The following is a 17,103-nucleotide window of genomic DNA, read 5'->3' as shown; positions in this document are numbered from 1 at the left end:
TACAAAACTTCAAGCAACTAACTTCTCGTTCGTAAGAACACTAGGAAAAAAAGGAACAGCATTAGACAATCCAGCCCCTCAAGGATGCCCTGCCATTTGATAAGATCATGGGTGGTGTGTCCCAGGCCTTAAATTCTTTCTCATGCCAGCTCCCTATGGGCATCAACTCCAATTTTTTTGCAAATTTATCTACCTCTTATTTAAATACTTTGTGATCTAGCCTTCATAATTCTTTAATGTGGAGAATTTCAGATATTCCTTCACATCTCACTTTTAAATGAGTGCCCCCATATTCTATAACTACATTTGAATTTGAGATTTCCCCTACTAGTGAAAAGGTCTCCATAACTACCCACAGAATCTTGTATGTGTCAATAAGATTACCCCTCATTCTTCTAAACTCCAATCAATGAAAGCCTAACCTGCTTAGCCATTCTTGATAAGTCAACCCTTTCAACTCAGGAATTAGCCTATTGAGCTGCTTCCAATGCCAATATATCCTTTTCAATATATGGGACAAAAACAGCACACTGTACCCTTCTACACTCCAACCTGTCCAATCTTTCCATCCAGTAATCCTCCTCTAAACTGCTTCCAATGTATTTACAACCTTCCCTAAAGAATAAGCAAAACCATATACAGTATTTGAGATGTGATCTTACTGATGTCCTGTACAAACGAAGAATAACATCCTCACTCTTTCTTTCAATTTCTCTCATCACAAAGTCATGCATCCAATTAGCCTTCCTAATTACGTGCTGTACCTGCATACTAATCTTTAGTAACTCATGCTAGAATATCCAGATCCCTCTGAAACTTGGAATTTTGCAGTCAGTCATTTTCCATTCAAGTGATACTCTGCTTTTGAATGAAATCAAGTTAACTAGCCTATTAATTTCTTGTTTTGTGTTTCCCTTCCTTCTTAAATAGAAGGGTTATATTTGCTTGTTTAACTGAACTTGCAGAATCTTGGAGAATTAACACAACATCTACAATCTCATGAGCCACTTCTTTGAAAACCCTATTTTCAGGTTGCTGTCATAAGAAATCTATTCTTAATGCTATCCCTCAATGTTCTACTTTAGTGAAAGAATATGAGGATGGCGACCTGGGGAAAAGGATTATCTGAAGATATTATTTGGCCTATATTTTCACCAGGATCCAAGCAAACAGACCATCACTCTGGTAAAGCATAGTTTTTACTCTCTAGACAGGTCTCGGGACATTATTCAATATGTCTAGCAGCATACTAATAGACCTTTTTTTCCATACTATTGCCATGTAGACAGTTGGAATTTGAAGGCCCAAACCACAATGAAGAACAAGATTCTGAAGACAACAATAATGCTGAGAATAGGCTAGATTTAAAACCTGTCTGTAGCAAGAATCTTTCAGTAGTAGCTAAATGGATTCCAGTTGAACTGACTTGGTCATCTGTGTGATTGATTCAGTCCTGAACTACACCTTTCCAATTCCACCTCCTCTGTAGTGAGATACATTTGCTCAGATGTTAGTTCTGCAGCAGCTCATAATTGAGCAAGAAACACACCTAGGACTCAGCGCATAATTCAACACACAACCAGATTTTTCCAAACCTATGCTCTGAAATTAACCCAACACGTTCTCAACAAACTCTGGTAAAATCCCCTGCTGCCTGGATATTCTACTGCACGTACATGGTGCTGCCCTGGTGGCTGGAGCATCAAAAGTAGAAAAATCACGCTACCCATACTGGATGACCAGAGTGTCTGAAAACTGTTGCCATGACCATCCAAAATAGTTGCCTTCCCAATACAAAGGTAGACATTAATTGAGGTTCTTTTCCGGGGGATTGGTAGCAGTGGATTCCTTTGCTGAAATATTTGTCCCAGGAGGCAGCAGTGGCAGCAATGTAAGCCCGAACGAGGCACAGGCTGCTTTGGCGTGGTATGCCCAGTGTTGAGTTTGAGACCAGCACAGTCTCATGGTGGTGATAATGTTGGTGGAGGCAAGATAGCACCGAAGAATGGTGATACAGCGGCATTGTGACTCCAGGCCATGGATGGGCGCAGGTACCTGACAGCGGAGATGGTGGCATTTTGGCTGTGGTGGCACGTGGGGTCTCAACACACCCGAGTGTTCGCAGGCTGTGGGATAGACTTTGTGGCTTTGTTTTTCTGGCAGCGAGGGCTCATGACAGAGGCGGGAGAGTGGTCTGGACAATTTCTTTTCTTTTGGCTGTTTCTTTCAGTTCTGCTTCTGTTTTTAATCCTGTCTTTTGCACACTAAGATGGCACCGGAGAAATGGTGACTTTGTACACTTTTCACTGTATTTCTGTATTCTCTGTACTTAAGTACACTTGACAATAAAATCTAAATTTAAAAAAATATCTAGGGGTTGATGAAGTAGTAAAGGAGATGGCATCTGGAGAGGGCAATTTATTCTGCTCCCACTCTGCCACCCTCATTCCCATGGAGATGGGCAGGGAGGTGTCTCCAATGTCACATTTATCCCTCACCTTAGGATGGCATTTTATGGTCTTCAAATTGCCTGCTATGTTTGACAATAAAGCTAAAGCTATATTTCAATAAACAAATAAGAAGCTGTAAAAGTATTTCAAGAATGCACTGTTTGAAAAATGTTTAGAAAAATAATGTGAATTTTTCTATCTATAGATATTAACTATAGCTGATATGAAGTTAAATGAATTGAGGAGAAATCACTTGAAGCCTGGTGATGGCCTAATGATTAGAAAGATTACTGCTCCTAAAGTGTTTCCGTATTTTGCTGAAGGAATGTGCAAGCATTTAGATTGAGTATTATAGCTCAGCAATTAAAGGATAGAACTGTCACAGTAATGCTGGAAAAGCTGAAATTTTGTTTAAACCAGACACAGTGAATGTGATGAGATAATGTGGACTACTCATCAGTATTTGTGTTTATCATAGAATTGTGCTGTGTAAATATTATATCGCTGATTAGATAGTATAAAAAATGGTGAAAAGCATGAATGAATTAAAGTTGAGGTTAAAATTCATTAAAAGCAACAAATAAACCTTATTCCAGGGAGACACAAGCAAACCCTAATGAGTTAATTGATTAAATTGCCCATGGTAGATGACATGTTTATGTTGGCCAGTGGTCAAACTGATCATTTGCTGGAGACTGGGCAGTGTAAAGGTGTAAATGCACAGATTCTTTGTATGGAAAGAATATAAACAAAAACTTGCCTCACAGCACAATTAGCTAGCTCAGGAAGGAGATCATCTGATCAATGGCTGGAAGTTGTGATAGAGCAGTCTGATTACCTGTTTTGGTCTGATTTTCAGACAAGTCCATGTAAACAGGTTCACTTGTAATTGTAGGCATTATATGGTAAGATTTCAGTAGTATTTTTTGCAGCATACTTTATTTTAATAAAGAACATTGGGCATATTCTATTGATAGAACTGCCTTGGGTTTTTGATAGCCAGAATAAACCCGACAGACTGGGGAAATTGTCAATAAAAAAAGTCTACAATACCAAAATAAATTCACAAGACCAATTTTATATGATCAATCTGCAATTTCGCAACTGCCATCATCTTCTAAAACAAATGTAATTCTTTTACAGAAAGCATATATACACAGCCCTTTATTGACAAGTAAATACTGTGCAAATTTAAATGTTGGTAAAATGACAAATCAATAGGTTGCCCTGAAAATAAAAATCAATGTAACTATTTTTAATGCACTGAAAGCATTTTGTTTCCCAAATTCTTATAATCACTTCCCATTCTTATTGTTCATGCATAGGAATTTGAAGATTTTTTGAGATATGAATATGTGTATAATCCACCAAGCTGTGTTGCACTAACTTGATAAATACTTAAAATTCCATTTTTTAAAGTCGCTCTAAATCATTTCGAAGCAAAAGTTGAACTTCTTAACCCTATATGACATTGTTAATAGGTAATGGTAATAGGTAACAAATTCCACATTTGAAATGTTTATTTCTATCATTTGGGTAGCAATCACAACTGGAAGTCCTAACTTAAGAAAAATATAACATTCCAGTTGCTGCCTGAGCTATATTGAGCAAATAAACAAATATTCAGTTTTTCTTGTTAAATACTCAGCAATTTTTCCTAAAAGTTACTAGAATAGATCATTCCTTATTTATTTTTTGCAAAAAGTGTTATAATAGTGATAAATATGAACCATCAAATTTTATCTTGCTAATACCAGATAGTGGAGTATTCAGCTCCTTCCTTTAAAGCTCCTCTTGGTCAGCTGCAACCAATATTTTTATTTTTTTTTCAGCGTGCAGCATCACAGGTCAATTTAAGACATAGTTAACAGGATGAAAAGAACAGAGCCAATTGTTAAAGATTTTTTGAACATAAGTGGAATTTTATTATCTTACTAACTCTAAGAAAAAATAATAACATGTCACGTCATGCGTGGTGGCACGGTGGCTCAGTGGTTAGCACTGCTGCCTTAGAGCGCCAGGAACCTGGGTTCAATTCCACCCTCGGGTGACTGTCTGTGTGGAGTTTGCACATTCTCCCCATGTCTGCGAGGGTTTTCTCCGGGTTCTCTGGTTTCCTCCCGGTTATCTGGTTTCCTCCCACAGTCCAAAGATGTGCAGGCTAGGTGGATTGGCCATGCTAAATTGCCCATAGTGTTCACGGATGTGTAGATTAGGGGGATGGGTCTGGGTGGGATGTTTTGAGGGTCAGTGTGGACTTGTTGGGCTGAAGGGCCTGTTTCCACACTGTAGGGATTCTATGAAGTTCTATGGCATCAAACACATACAATAAGTTTAATAAGGAAAGAAAGTCTTTTAAAAACAGGAACAATTAAAGGTTATGCAGGTTAAAAGTACTTAGAGTCTGAGAGATTGTGTGACCAAGTCATCCAGGTTTTGATGTTATAGTTCCAGCATTCCTTCTCTCTGCTCATCTCTGCCAAACAGTTATTGACACATGGTTTGTTTGAAAATTTCTTGGCAGTGATGCAATTGTCTCGTTTCAAGATCTTAATTTCAGTGCAGATGATTTCATTTATTTCAAAAGGGTCCCCTGGACCTCCCTAAATCTGTAGTCAGGTGATCACAGTAGCCATTTTGACCAGTCTTTCTTCTTTTCTCAAACCCATTTCAGACCAAGGGTGGTCTCACTTTTAACAATCAGATGAAGGATGCTAAAATTTGTACATACATAGTTACCACTATCGGTCATTTGCTATTAAATATTTTCAGAATGCTGAAAAAAGAACATTTTGTTTAAGCTTTTTATCTTGCACTCATCAGGACAATTCGCAATAAGTACCAAGCAAAAGGAAAACAACACCTTTTCTGTATAAGAAAGAAGTGCTGATTATTTAGTAAATGGACTCTAACTGGTAGTGGTGTTGCCCTAGTGAATACATCCATTAATGATGACTGTCAGTTAATAGCCAAGATTTGTTTAAATTTTAAACCAGCCAAGTTGACTGATTGTTCAAGACATTGCCCGAAGGAATAAATTTTGCCGTCACCTATTTTGGTGAATTTAAACAGAAGCAATGTGTGAACATATTTTTTCTGCAAAGAATAGGGTTCTGTGTATTAATACACATAAACTCATCTACATGCTTCTAGTAACAAGCAAGGTGCTGACTGTACTTGCAAAATTCATAACAGTGTTCAAACTTAGTTATTTTTCTGTGATTGGATAACATTTGCTTAACTAATCCTGGTGTGAAAACAGCTATGCTAACAAGCAAGTGAGTATTGCCAGCTGGGCTCATAGATATAGTTATTTTTAATCAACCCGAGGTTGTAGACATGCTCGCTAAGCCGGTGGGTTTGGTTGGAAATGTTTTGTCACCCTGCTAGGTAACATCATCGGTGCCCCTCCAGTGAAGCATAGGTGTTCTGTCCCGCTTGTTATTTATATAACTCAGTTTGCTGGGGCGACTGGTACTTTTTCTGGTTTTGTTTCTAAGTGATTTGTACACAGGGTCTAATTCAATGTGTTGGTTGATGGAGTTCCGGTTGGAGTACCAGGCCTCCAGGAATTCCCTGGCGTGTCTCTGTTTGGTTTGTCCGATTATGGATGTGTTGTCCCAGTCAAATTTGTGTCCCTTGTTATCCATGTGTAGTGAGACAAGTGAGAATTGGTCATGTGTCCTGGTGGCTAGTTGGTGTTCATGTATCTGGAAGAAAATTGACTATGCGGATACATGAACACCAACTAGCCACCGAGACTGGTCTCTCTGCACATGGACAACGAGGGACACAGATTTGATTGGGACAACACATCGATAATCGCACAAGCCAAGCAGAGACACACCAGGGAATACCTGGAGGCCTGGTATTCCAACCGGAACTCCATCAACAAACACATTGAATTACATGCTGTGTACAAACCACTGAGAAACAAAACCGGAAGTAATACCATACACCCCAGCAAACTGAGGCATATAAATAACAAGCAGGGCAGAACACTAACGCTTTACCAGAGGCACACTGACAATGTTACCCAGCAGGTTGACAACCAAACCCACCGGCTCGGCGAGCATGTCTACAACCTCATCCACAATCCACAAAGACTTTTAATCAACCTGTATGGACATGTTATGACCCAACTCCAGAGCAGCACAAAGGCCATCTGGGTCACAGGTAAGGATACTACCACTACACAACATCATCCTGGGCTTGTAGAAACACATTCACACTTATTGCGAAATGTCCAAAGGAGCGGAAGATAGAATAATTGCAACAAAATGTTTTAATTCAGCAATATTTACAACGGTCACCACAAAAGCAATTGACAATTGTTTAATTATCATTAGATGGCTAAATTGCAACTAACTGCTAGAAATTACATAGCATGAAAATGAAAGCATACTAGACTAAGGCAATTTAAAATGAAGTTATCCATAACAATCTTATGATGAATTACTTTACAATAAGTCAATGTTATGATCTTAGAATCACAGAATTGTTAGGATGGAGAAGGAGGTGGTTTGTCTCATCATGACTGCACCAGTTTTATTACCAGGAGTCAATCTCCTGCCTTTTCCACATATCCTTGTACACACCATTTCTATCCAATGAACCATCCAATGCCCTCTTGAATGCATGTTAAATAAAAACATAACACTCCCTCACACGTTCGTTGAAACCTCTGCAGGTTTTCTTGATCTGTACCTTCTTGTGGCTCCCTGTCTAAAGGAGGAACGTCATCTGCCAAAGAAAAGTCCAGAGATGCTCCTGCAATTTCCACCATATCTTCATCACTTGTGTTGCTCTGGTAGCTATTGAAACTACCTCTTCGATAAAACTGATCTTTTGCCATTTTTACTCAAGATCTGCAAAACAAAAACATTAGAAAATACTTATAGATGATGGAGAATAAAAGTCCTAAGCTAATTTTAGTTTGCTAAGATATATGTGTATCACAGTTTACTTTCTCAGAAAATGCACACGATATTCTCTGGCTAAAACCATGCTCATTGTCAACTTACACTACACCTTACCTTTAAGCAAAAAGATAGGCAAAAAGGATGCAAATAAGTATGATTTCATAGCAATTACAGGGTCATGGCTGCAGATGACACCTATTAGTAACTGAACATTGATGCGTATATGACAGTTAAGAAGGACACAATGCTAAGAAAAGTTGGAGGGATGGTTCCATCGTTGCTGAACGGAAACCAAAATATCAAAACTGGGTATAGATGGGAAATGATAAAGGTAAGTCACTTATAAAAGTGGTGCACAAGCCCCTGACGGTAAACAAGTGACAGACTTGCACACAAAGGAAGAAATAGAGACCTTGCCAGAAAAGAACAGCAATATTCATGGGAGATTTTAACTTGTATATAGACTGGAAATGTCAGATGGGAAAAAGACAGCCTAGATGAATAATGTTTTCAGGATAGTTTCTCAGAACATCATGTTCTGGAGCCAACCAGACAGTAATTCAGTCCTGAAGCAGCATAATACCCAAAACGTTAACCGCTCCTTCCCTCCAGATGCTGCCTGGCTTGCTGTGTTCTTCCAGCCTCCCGTTTGTCTACCAGCAATTTACATGAGATCTATATTACGTAATGAAATAAGGTTAGTTAAAGTGATGGTAGCTCTAAATAGCAGCGACCATACATGTTTAAATTTTAATTCAGATTGAAGAAGAGTGGGTCTGAGACCTTTTTTTTTAAAACTTAATTGAGGGCACGCAAACTGAGTTGGCTAAAGTGAATTGGAAAACTAAGTTAAAGGATAGGTAAAGACAGTTGCAATGGCAGATATTTAAGGGAATATTTCAATATACGCAGAATATATATATGTGAAAGAGTGAGAATCACTCCAATGGATGGATACACCATCTTTAATTAATGACCAAAGTTTAAGACTACAACAATCTTAAAGAGAAAAAAAAATGTGCTGTTAAGTAAACAGGTGACAGATCACATCAGAAGACTGGACAGTATATAAAAACAGTAAAGAATGACTAATAAATGAATAAGGACAGAACAAGAAAGAGCCAAAGATAAAGCCAGCCAGAAGTATAAAAGCACATAGAAAGTTTCTATACATATTTAAAAAGAAACGTGTTGACTAAACAAAGTTAGTTCTACAGAAAGTGAGACTAGAAAATTCATAATGGAAACTAAAAACTAAAAACATATCAGATGAATTGAAAACGTATTTTGCATTAGAATTCACTTTGGAAGATACAAATAATACCCCAGAAGCAGCTATAAATCAGGAAATGGAAGGAAGGGTGCGACTCACGAAAATTACAATCACCAGAGGAATGGTACTGGATAAATCGTTGGAGCTGTGATCTGACAAATGCATGGGTCCTGATGGGCTTTTATAAAAAAAACTCATTCAATAGATATGGAGTTTACTGGTTGGCCTGGGATGCTCCCCTAAGGTTTTCCTGCAAACATGTTCTATAGCCGAGATGATTGACTTCAAGCAATCACAATTGTCTTCCTTTGTGCTGGGAATAACCAACCAATGGAGGATTTTGCCTCTGATTCCTATTGATTCTAATTTTGCTAAGGATACTCGATGCCACACTCCATCAAATGCAGCCTTGAAATCAAGTGAAGTCACTCTCAACTTACCTCCAGAGTTTAGCTCTTTTGCCCATGTCTGAACCAAGGCCATAAAAGAGATTAGAGCTGAGTGGCCCTGGCGGAACCCAAACTGAATTTCAGTGAGCAAGATATTGCAGGGCAGGTGTTGCTTCATAGTACTGCTGATGATGCTATATGCCATTGTTGTGTGGGAATTAAGTATAAAAGTTATGTTCTGTTATACAAGGCACTTGTGAGGCAACATCTGGACTACTGTGTTCAGTATCGGTCATCTTCTTCAAGAAAGGATATAATTGCATTAGAAGCAGTCACAAGAAGGTTTGAATCACAAGATAAGAGGCGACTTGATTGAAACATGTTTCCTAATGTGGGAGAATCTAGAACTAGGGGTCACCTCTTAAAAGTAAGAATTTATTTATTTATTTAAAACAGAGACAAGGTGAATTCTTTTCTTCTCACAAATTGTTAAGACACTTTGGAACACTCTTCTTGAAAAGGTGGTAATTTTTTTTAAGGCAGAGGTTGGTTAGATTCTTGGTAAGCAAGATGATGAAGGGTTATCATCAAAGACAGGAGGGAATGTGGATTTGAGATTATAATCAGATGTCGTGATCTTACTAAATGACAGAGCAGGCCTCAGCAGCAGAATTGCTTACAGCTGCTCCTTGGTTGTACATACATAGATCTCTTTAAACACATTTATATCCTTAAAGTGGTTCAGAGAAGGTTTACTAGATCAATACCTGGAATACGTGGGTTCTATTATGAGCAAAGGTTGAACAGATTGAGCTCATTTCCACTGGAATTTAGAACAGCGAAGGTGACTTAACTGAAGTACAGAAGATCTCCAATGGTCTTGACAAGGTGGAAGTGAAAAGAATGTTCCCTCTTGTAGGTCAGTCCTGAACTAAGGGGCACTGTTTTCAATTAGAGGTCTCCTTTTGAAGGCAAATGTGAATATTTTGTTTTGCTCTCACAGGGTTGTGCAGCTTTGAAACTCCTGCCTCAAAAGGCAGTAAAGGCGGTATCATTAAATGTTTTAAAGACCAAGGTAGATAGATTCTTGTTAAGCAACAAAATCAAAGGTTCTCATGAGTAGGTGGAAATGTGGAATTTGAACCACAACCAGATCAGCCTTGGGGAGCTAAACTTATGCTCCCTGTTCACATATTTCATCGAACAGAAAGATGAAAGCTGGAAGGCATGACTAAAGGTTTGCTGGAAATAATAGCTCAGGATTTGCTTCCAAAATACCAGGTTCAGTGTGTACATTGCTGGTAAGCTATAAACCAGTCATTACCTTTTGATGAGGAAGGTACCTGGTGAACTATAAATTATGTAAATGGCTGATGAAATACGCCCTTCCAATAACAGACTCATTGGAACAGTGTACTCACCCTCAACTGCCCTTTCAGTTTATTCATATGTTAACTGCCAGCTAAAAACATCACAGAAATTAGGGTTAGTACTTTTTGGTCAGGAGATTTTTGTTTCTGCTGAGCAATCTCTCTGGCCCAGAAAGAAAACAATTTAAACTGTGCTTTGATCAAGTGAGGAGGCAGAATCAGCTTCCTGTTTTTTTAAATCCTTTCAGCTTGGTTGCAACAAATCTTTTTAATTTTAATTTAAGTATGCAGCCATTATTCATCAATTAAAGATGTAGTTAACTAGATAAAATGAGGGAGCCAATTAAAAGGTTTACTTGAGTGACAGAAAGAAGAATTTTATTACTAGGACCAGGAAAAAATAAAAGACATAACATCCAACAGACGCGCGTGCACACACATATATACACACACACACACACACACACACACACACACACTCTCTCTCTCTCTCTCTCTCTCTTTCCCCCCCCCCCTCCCCCCCCCCCCCCCCCCCGCACCTGGAAACAAGCCTTATACTTCCCACTTCATTCATGCCATTCACAATCTTATAAACCCTTAAGAGATCGTCTGTCAACCTCCTGCGTCCCAGTGAAAACAAACCCAGTCTATCCGACCTTTCTTCATAGTTAAAATCCCCCATACCAGGCAACATCCTGGTAAGCCTTTTCTGTACCCTCTCCAAAGGATCCACATCCTTCTGGTAGCGTGGTGACCAGAACTGCATGCAATATTCCAAGCGTGACCTAACTAAAGTTCTATAACTTGCCCATCCTTAGACTCAATGCGCCTTCCAACGAAGGCAAACTTGCCATAAGAAACCTTCTCTGCATCTTCTCCAAAGCATCCACACCCTTCTGGAAGTGTGGTGACCAGAACTGTACGCAATATTCCAAATGTGGCCTAGCTAAAGTATTATATAGCCGTAACATAATTTGCCAACTTTTTATTTTCAGCAAGCCTGCTATATGTCTACTTGACCACCTAATCAGCCTGTGTTGCCTTTCAGGGATCTGTGGACTTGTACACCTCGATTCCTCTATGTCAATGCTAAATTTGTAGTATCTTTGAGTTCTGTTTTCCCAAGTTGCTCTTTTACCATGTTCTGTTTTCCAAGATAATGAGAGAAACAGGCAGGTAAGAGATCTCCAACTCTTGCTGTCATAAATTCATTTTTCCTTCCCTTTCCTCTGCTGCACAATAGCAGCTGCTGAAACATAGTGCAATCTAGAGTCTAGCTCCATTGTCCCTCCAAGCTGGCTAACTGACCGGTTAATCTTTCATCTCTCAATGCACTCATATACACAATCATACTACCATTTATATAAATGAAAGATACTGCCCAATGCCTCCATGGACCCATGAAGTCTAAAATATCATAGTAATCTGCACAGAACAAACACATTCCAGATATTATCTGTAGAGTAATGAAACATCAGTACAATGTATAAAGGTGATGTACGATGATGCAATGATGATACCAGGGTCACATGATTATATAGAGCAACTTGGAGAAGCTGTTTGTACCTACTACATTGCAAATACTGAGCCTTGAGGAAAGCATCTTGGACTCAGGCATAGGAGCAGGAGTAAGCCATTTAGCCCATTGAGGTTCACCATTGAATTAGATCATGGTTGATAATTTACGTCAATGTCACTTTTCCACACTACATCCAAATCTCCCAATGTCATCAATCTGTCTTGAACTTGCTCGGATGATTAAGTTTTCACAGTCCTTTGGAGAACAGCATTCCAAAAGATTCACCACTCTGAGTGAAGGAATTTCCCCTCATCTGTCTTAAATGGCCTCTGTCTTGTGTTATGATTATGTCTACTGGTTTTAAAACTTACAAGCCAGGGGAAACAGCTTATCTACATTCAAACTGTCACATCCTGTAAGACATTTTTTTTTAGTTTCAATGAAGACACGTCTCATTTATGAAACCCTCAGAAATACAGATCCAGTCTCCTTAATCTTTCCATGCGAGACAATCTTGCCATCCCAGGGATAACTCTGGGAAGCTCTGATGGACTCCCTCGATGGCAAGCATATCCTCTCCTTAGGGAAGGGGACCAAAACTGTAAACATACTCCAGTTGAGATTTCATCTAAACACTATACAACAGCAGCAAAACATCTGTACTCTGTGCCACATCTTAGCCCATCCATTTAACTTGTCTAAGTCTTCTTGACATCTCCTTATATTCTTCTCAATACTTAGTTTCACACCCATTTGGGTGTCATCAACAAATTGAGGAATATTGCAATTGGTCCCCATATCCAAACTGTTTCTGTAGAATGTGAACAACTGTGGACCTAGTACTAATCCTTGTGGTCAATAAACGTGAAGCTGGTAAAGGACAGCAGGTCAGACAGCATCCCAGGAGCAGGGAAATCACCTTTCAGGCCGAAGCCCTTCGTCAGGACTGGGGAGGGAGTGGGGAAGCCCAGAAATAAATGGAGGGAGGGGTTGAGGCTGGGGGGAGGGTAGGTGGGATGGTGATAGGTGGATGCAGGTAGAGGGTTATTGTGGTTGGTCAGTGGGAAGGGTGGAGCGGATGGGTGAGGAGGAAGATGGGCAGCTTGGGGGTGGAGAGATTTTGACCAAAGAGATATTTCCCTCTTCACTCCTATCCGCTTTCCACAGGAACCATTCACTCCGTAAATCCCTTGTCAGCTCCACACTCCCCACCAATCCCTCCACCACACCTTTCCCTGCAACTGCAGGAGGTACTACATCTGCCCCTACACCTCCCCTCTCATCTCTGTCCAAGGCCCCAATCAATCCTTCCAAATCTGGCAGAATTCATCTGAACTTCATCTAACCTCATCTACTGTATCCATTGCTCCCGATGCAGTTTCCTCTATACTGGAGAGACCAAACGCAGAGTCGGGAACAGGTTCACAGATCACCTGCACTCTGCATGCACCAATGAATCCAACCTTTCAGTTGCCATACACTTTAACTACCCCTCCCACTCCCCTGGTGACATGTCCATCCTTGGCCTCCTCCACTGTCAGAGTGAGGCTGAACATAAGCTGGAGGAACAACACCTGATATTTCACCTTAGGAGTTTACAGCACAATGGCCTGAATATTGACTTCACCAGCTTCAAAGTCTCTCCATCCGCAACCTGTCCATCTTCCTACTTACCTATCCGCTTCAAACTTCCCACTGACCAACCACAATAACCCCCTACCTGCATCCACCTATCACCATCCCACCTCCCTTCCCTCTATTTATTTCTGGGCTCCCCTTCCCCCTCCCCAGTCCTGAAGGAGGGTTTTGGCCCAAAATGTTGACTTCCCTGCTCCTCAGATGCTGTCTGACCTGCTGTACTTTTCCAGCTCCACATTTATTAACTCTAGCTTCCAGCATATGCAGCCCTTACTGTCTCCTAATCCTTGTGGTATCTGCTAATGATGGTCTGCCATCCCGAGAATGGTCCATTTATTTCAACTATCTGCTTTCTGTCAGTTAACCAATTATGTTAACCAGACTAGTATATTTACCCCAATCCTGTGCGCTCCAATTTTATTAACTTACGATGTTGACTTTATTAAAGACCTTCTGAAAATCTAAATACACTGCATCCACTGATTCTCCTTTATCTATGCTAAAGTGATATCCTCAAAAATTCCAACAAATTTGTCAACCATGATACTCCTTTCGTACCACCCAACTTTACCACTTTTAAGTACCAGTTATCACATTCTTTACAACAGATTCCACCATTTTCCCTACCACTGATGTCAAACTAATGTGTAGTTCTCCAGTGTAACTCTTCCTCCTCTTTTAAATGATGTTACATTTGCTACTTTCAAGTCTGCAGGAACCTTTCCTGCATCTACTGAATGTTGAAAAATATCTACTGTTGATATATCAACAATCTTTCTAGCCACCTCCTTCTACATGCTGGGATGAAGCTCAGCTGGTCTGGAGGATATATCAATCTTTGATCCAATTAACATCTGAAGTACCACCTCCTTACTAAATGCCATTTAGTTTCTTAATTCTTAAGTTCCATGGTGGCCTATTGTTTCTGGGAGATTTTCTGTATCTTCATCTGTAAAGACAGACACAAAGTAACTGATAGCTTCTCTGCCATTTCCCTGTTGTGCACTATAAATTCTCCAATCGGCAATTGCATCAGGCCCACATTCTTTTCCATACAGTCCATTTTTATATTTCTTGCTAGTTTGCATTATAAAGACCATGTCATTTTATTTTTGTGGTTTTGATTTTGGACTGCAAAGGAAAAAGGATTGCTGCTTGCTTTGCAAGCAAGTAACCTGACATTCATTGCAAACATCATTTATACAGCTGGAGTAGTCGAAGTATAGTTTACAGATAAGCTGAAGTCCAAGGATTGTGGACCAATGGAGCTCTGGTTGGGCAATAAGAAGCTGATTGGTCTGTGAATAAGCGATCAATTATCGATAACAAAGGTCTACTGGCTGCAACAGGTCACTGGTACTGAGGAAGGTGAACAGCTTGCAGCAAGATAGAGGGAAGTGTTCAGACTTCCAGAGAAGAGCTCTTTCTGCAGCAAAAACTACTTTTAACTTGAAGCAAACTAGTTATTTTTCTATCAGTTGTTGTAAGTTGTGACTTTTGATTAATATGTCAGAGACCTTATACAAGTGGAAACCAGTCCTGTGCCTCCTGCAACCCAGTGAAAGCCTCCAGAGTAGGAAGGCAGAGAAGCAGCATTTGGCATTCAGATCAATATAATAATCACAAGAGTCAATTTAGCAATCCTGTGAACAGGAACCACTGAACAGCCTTCCCAATTTTTTCCTCTGTTCATAATGCCCACGGATTTTCTTTTCCTGTCTGTGTGTAAGGGGGAATTTATAAGGGGACTAGAAGTTAGTTAGAAGAGTTACATTTGCATAAATTCATAATAGTTTGCTTGTAGCTGGTGTCTAATCACTTGTAATAAATAGTAATTTTTGTTACGTGATCCATGCTTTTCATCAACCTGGGTCTGAAAATCAGATAAATTGGGGAAAGATTTAAAAAAAAAATTAACCTTTGTGACAACTTTGGGAATAGCAGCGCTTGATTTCTGATGTGCTACCACAGAGGGATGTATTAGTTATGGTTTTATCCACCCCCCTTTTCAGAATTAGATTCTTTGTTTTCTTTTGCTGGATTCTCAATTGCTCCTAATTCACGGGCAACTTTATCAACCACTTCCTTTGATCTAAGACAACAGGTGTGGAGATGGAGGAACACAGTAGGCCAGGCAGCAGCAGAGGAGCAGGAAAGTTGACACGACCTGAATCGTAACTCTTCTGCTCCTCTGATGCTGCCTGGCCTGCTGTGTTCCTCCAGCTCCACACCATGTTATCTCTGACTCCAGCATCAGCAGTTCTTACTATCTCCTTTGATCTAATATGATTTTTAACCTCTAATTAACTACAGTTGATTTACCATTCCCTTTGGATGGATAGGTCATAGAGGAACGTAACTCTGTTGTAGACCCTATAGAATTTCTTTAAATATTAGCCATTCTCTGTCAAGAAGCAGTACATAGGAAACTAAAGCTAGTTAGATCATTTTTTCTCAAACTCCACGGTTAGGTTATGTCTGCTAATTGCAGGCAAGGTGGTAATTAGGCATCACAATCAACCTAGATATTCTTAAATTGGCTAGAAAGAAGGACTGTTAACTGCAACATGTTTGTGGGAGTATTAATTAGCAGGTTCTGGTTATCAGTAATACCTCCCCACAGCCATATGTAATTAAGTGTAAATGAAGACAAAGTATAATTGTATTAATGAGAGGTCAGAGGAAATAGAGAGAATTTGTAGAAAAAATATAAAATGTGTTATACAAGTAGAGAAAATAGGTGCCAGAGCAGGCCATTCCACTCTTCGAGCTTGTTCGGCCACTCAATATGATGCAGACCATCCAGCTCAGTATCCTGTTCCTTTTCCTCGTATTAGTGGATCCCTTTAGCCCTAAAGAACTATATTGAATTCCTTCTTGAAAACATTCAGTATTTTGGCAATGTTTTAGTGAGGAAGGTTGTCAAAGGATACAGCAGGATATAGATCAGTTGGAAAGTTGCACGGAGAAATGGCAGATGGAGTTTAACCTGGACAAGTTAGGTGATGCATTTTGGAGGGTCAAATTCAAGAGGAGAATATACAGTAAATGGCAGGACTGTTGGGAGAACTGATATACAGAGGGATCTTAGGGTGCAAGTCCATAGCTCTCAAAGTGGCAACACAATTGGATAAGGTGGTAAAGGCAGCATATGCATGTCGTCATCAGTCAGGGCACCAAATATAAAAGTTGGTAAGTCATGTTGCTGCTGTATAAAACTATATAGTTAGGCCACACTGGGAGTACTGTATGCAGTTCTGGTCACCACATGATAGGAAGGATACAAAAGAGGTTTACCAGGATGTTGCCTCGATTTGAGTGTGTTAGCTGGTGGAGAGGCTGGACAAACTTGGATTGTTTTCGCTAGAGCAGAGGGGCAACCTGATATAATTTTATATAATTCGGAGAAGCATGGAAAGAGTGATTAGTCGGGAGTCTTTTTTCCCAGGGTGGAAGTATCAAGTACGAGGGAGCATAAGTTTAAAATGAGAGGGGGAAGTCTAAAGGAGATGTGCAAGGCAGGTTTCTTTTTGTATGGAGAG

General features: G+C 39.8%; 1 protein-coding gene across 9 annotated transcripts in view; it reads right to left on the bottom strand.

Moving 5' to 3' along the window:
- The window catches only part of clcn5b (chloride channel, voltage-sensitive 5b), a 127,661-nt gene that overhangs the window by 64,237 nt on the left and 46,321 nt on the right, over positions 1-17,103 (bottom strand). For all 9 annotated transcript variants that reach the window (XM_048605026.1, XM_048605029.1, XM_048605030.1 and 6 more), the window contains one exon: positions 7,158-7,318. In XM_048605026.1, the coding sequence (XP_048460983.1) occupies positions 7,158-7,305 (148 nt within the window). In that variant the 5' untranslated portion in view covers positions 7,306-7,318. The remainder of the gene's footprint in view (positions 1-7,157; positions 7,319-17,103) is intronic.

The sequence above is a fragment of the Rhincodon typus genome, chromosome 14 (assembly GCF_021869965.1).
Source record: "Rhincodon typus isolate 14 chromosome 14, sRhiTyp1.1, whole genome shotgun sequence".
Classification (NCBI taxonomy): domain Eukaryota; kingdom Metazoa; phylum Chordata; class Chondrichthyes; order Orectolobiformes; family Rhincodontidae; genus Rhincodon; species Rhincodon typus.
The sequence above is the reverse complement of the archived record's forward strand: the minus strand, read 5'-3'. Positions and strand labels throughout refer to the sequence as shown.